Source organism: Aotus nancymaae, unplaced genomic scaffold, assembly GCF_030222135.1.
Source record: "Aotus nancymaae isolate 86718 unplaced genomic scaffold, 86718_ANA_hifiasm-v0.15.2.pri h1tg000057l, whole genome shotgun sequence".
Classification (NCBI taxonomy): Eukaryota; Metazoa; Chordata; class Mammalia; order Primates; family Aotidae; genus Aotus; species Aotus nancymaae.
This window is the reverse complement of record NW_026988471.1, coordinates 17799081-17802757: the sequence shown is the minus strand read 5'-3', so window position 1 is coordinate 17802757 and position 3677 is coordinate 17799081. Positions and strand designations below refer to the sequence as shown.

The following is a 3677-nucleotide window of genomic DNA, read 5'->3' as shown; positions in this document are numbered from 1 at the left end:
ACAATGAGGCAATGAGAGATGTGAACCTGAGGGCAGTGCCTGGAAGAAGAAGAAAATGTGCCACAGAGAGGACAGGAGCTCAGGGTTCAAAATTCTTTAAAAGACTCTTCCGTAAGATCCTGACAGATATGGGTCAAAGGGGTATTTAATTTCAAGGAACCAAATTTGAGGAAATCAAAACTAGTTACAGATCAAGTTGTGGTTAATTATCCTTTATAAAACAACTACCCAATGGACACGGCAGACAAAATCTCATCAAACCAGCTCCTTGTCTACTTTCCCACCTTGGTTAGTCATCACTCTTACCACCTGTTTACTCATGAAACACATATAATCTACATGTGAACAGCCAGCAATGTCCCATTCTCTGAACATGTAATATTTTTATTCTTCTGTACCTTTGTACCTACTGTTATCTCTGCCTGGAATACCAAATTCCTGTCTCCTTCCGAAGCTCAGAGTTTGGTGATGGTATAATTTCATATCTGCCTTCTCTACGACCCATGAGTCTCCTTAGGGCAGAATCTCATCTCAATCATTTTTACACTTTTGAATTTCAGTCAGGTGCTGGCAGGGAGTGTTTATTTACTGAAGGCATATATGTCATTGGTGTCCAATACAACTTTCTGCAAAGATGTAAATGTTCTATACGTGTGCTGTCTGGTCCAGCAGCCACTATCCTTATGTGGCTATGGAGAACTTGAAGTGTGGCTTGTGCAACTGAGGAGCTAAAGTTTAATTTTAATAAACTTAAATAGCCACATGTGACAAGTAGTTGGTGCATTTGGTCAGCATGGCTGTAAATAATGATAAGAGAATGGCCAAAAGTGATTCTCAGAAATGCTGCTCACATTCTGTGACAAGGGGACTGCTATAAACCCAAATGAGTAGGTCTGGAGATGAGAAAGAACATTCTATTCAACCTCCACATTTCTCCCTCATGCGATGTTGATTATGCAGTTCTGCAGCTGGCTTGGAAGTCAGACGATGTGGAATGCATAGCTATGCTTTCTCTCTCTAACTTGACTCCACTCCTGAATGGTCCACACATTCTGTTTGGTTGGTGCCTGTAAAAAGAATCCTTTCCATAAAGTATGAAGAGGGCTTTAGAAAGGGAATCAAGAAAATGTACAGCCAGTGATTCAGCATCATACAGTGGGAGGTTAAGGACCTCACTCCCAAAGTGGTGATCATGGTAAGCACAGGATGTGTGTGCCAGACCCTATAGCTTTCTCCATCTCCACATACTCCAGGCCTGGCCGAGCCACCACGGCCCCCAACCAGGGCTTTCTTGAGGGGAACAGGTGCCGCCTGATGCGAGAGCCAAGCCTCCTAAAGGCCAAAGGGCTGGGCAACATCTAGAAAGAATCTGACGCAGCCATCAGAAACATAATGCTATTTTGGCTTCCATTAAGTCAAATGAGCGAGATCTTTTGAAAGCTGAGTGGGATCAGCACCATTACTGCAAGTTTTTGGACAGCCTTGTGAGAGCAAGAATCAAGGATGCCGTGCAAAGGTTTATCCTTAACATTGAAGAAAGGCAAAATAAGCTATGTGAACTTTTAGCATTAGAAGACAATGAGTATTTTACAGAAATGCAATTGAAGAAATAAACCATCAAGGAGAAAAATGATAGAATGAGAGAGAAAACTAAATTACTAAAAGAGAAGAATGAAAAAGAGAGGCAGGATTGTGTAGCTGAAAAGGTAGACCAGCAATTCAGGGAACTCTGTGAGGAGCTCCATGTTGAATTGTTTTGTATCCATCAGAAGAAGGTGTGTGAGGAGTAGAAAGCATAGATCACATTTAATGAGGAGCTGAGGAGGCAAAAGCTGGTTGAAGAGCAGATGTTCTCCAAGCTCTGGGAGGAAGACTGATTAGCCAAGGAAAAGCGAGAAGCCGAAGAAGAGAGGAGATGGAAAGAGTTGATGGAGAACACATGCCCGGGGCTCAGTGCCCAGATCACCAGCATCAAGGCGCAAAGGCAGGCGGCACAGCTACTGAAGGAGGAGGAGGCGCGCCTTGTGGAAAGTAACAATGCACAGATTAAACATGAGAATGAACAGGATAAACTAAAAAAACAGAAGGCAAAGCAGGAAACTAGGACCATTTTGCAAAAGGCCCTACAAGCGAAGATAGAACATATTCAGCAGCAATCCAGAGAAGAACAGGATTTGAACATGAAACTCATGCAGATGGCCCTTCAAGACTTACAGGAAAAGGCAGATGAAAAGAAACAACAAAGAGAAGATGTGATAAGAGAACAGAAGATATATCGTAAATATTTGGCACAGAAATGCGAGGAAGAAAAAGTTCAGGAGAAAGAATTTGACAATATTAGAGGAAGACAAGGATAGGAAGTTGGCTGAGAAGAAGAAGGAGCTGAGACTTGAAAAGGAGGCAAGGAGACAGCTTGTGGATGAGGTCATGTGTACATGAAAACTTGAAATTCAAGAAAAGTTTCAATGAGAAGCTAAAAAACAGGAAGAACGTGCTGTGGAACAGAAACACATAAATGAAGGTCTTAAAGAACTTAACTGTGAAGAGAAGGAGAATTCTGCAAGAAACCAGCATTTAGCCCAGGAGCACAGGAAGCAACTTCAGATGCAAATCACCTACCAGCAGCAGTCCCAAGAAGCAGAGAAGGAAGAGAAATGCTAAGAGTTTGAAGCAGGGATAGCAGCAAACAAGATCTGTTTGGACAAGATCCAGAAGGTCCTGTCCACCCATCAAGTGCTGCCTCAAAACATTCACCCTGTGCTGAAGGCATGCCCCAGTGAGCTTCTGCCATAGTTCCATGAGCATCAATATATCTTTTCTTGGTCTTTTAATATTTTTAACTACAGTATGCTTACATGTTTCTTTTAACTCATGGATAAACTGTTCTTTTTTGCCCTGAAAAAAAAAGGAGGAAATCAAATTCAGTGATGAGGGAGGACATGAACTTCTCACAGTCCAATGAAGAAGCCCTTATAATACAAAGTAGTGCTGTAAGACCCTTCTCAGAGTGGAGTTGTCTTGTCTTTGTCACACCATTCCTACAAGGCCACAGAAAGCCCAGATCAGACAGGGAGACAGAGAATGTCTGGGTTGGGAAAGAGAAGGAGCACTGCAGGGTCACCAGTTGGAACAGACTGAAGCCAAACCCAGCTGGAGGTCAGGCGACATGCTTTCCAGATGCCTCCCAGGGACTGGCTCCCATTATTTTCTGCAAAAGAGGTGCTTGAAAGAAAAGTGATATCACCACAGCTCCATAGTCCTGGGACCTTGACTCCCTAACACTGCCCTGTCTGTGCTGGGGAGTATTTAAATGTTCATTACCTCCAGGGTTTCTGACCAAGGCTTCAGAAGATCCATGAGTCCCCAGAATGGTAGGTCAATTTTGTGCATGTTAAGTATTTTCCAGAAAAATGACTCAAAGCATTTGTAAAAATTTCAGGATTTATAAATCAAAAGATTTAGAAATGCTATTCTATTTTACATCCCACCTGTCCTGTCTCATATGAAGAACCAAAGGCTAAGAGAGCAAAAATGACATTTCCCAGACCATGCACTGAGTCAGTGACAGAGCAAGAATGGGAGAGGAGAGAACAAAGGATAAAGCTCATAGCTCCTCATCAGAGATCCCATCCTCTCTTCCCCAGCAATCATCAGCACTTTTGGAAGCAGTCAGTCTT

The 3677-nt window shown here is 42.7% G+C and overlaps 1 protein-coding gene across 1 annotated transcript; it reads left to right on the top strand.

Moving 5' to 3' along the window:
- The first annotated feature begins 1126 nt into the window (after nt 1-1126).
- On the top strand, nt 1127-2793 carry LOC105732829 (cilia- and flagella-associated protein 53). The gene is given in 3 exon segments (XM_021668516.2): nt 1127-1199; nt 1324-2332; nt 2334-2793. Coding segments are annotated over 3 exon segments (1542 nt in total).
- The last annotated feature ends 884 nt before the right edge of the window (nt 2794-3677 follow it).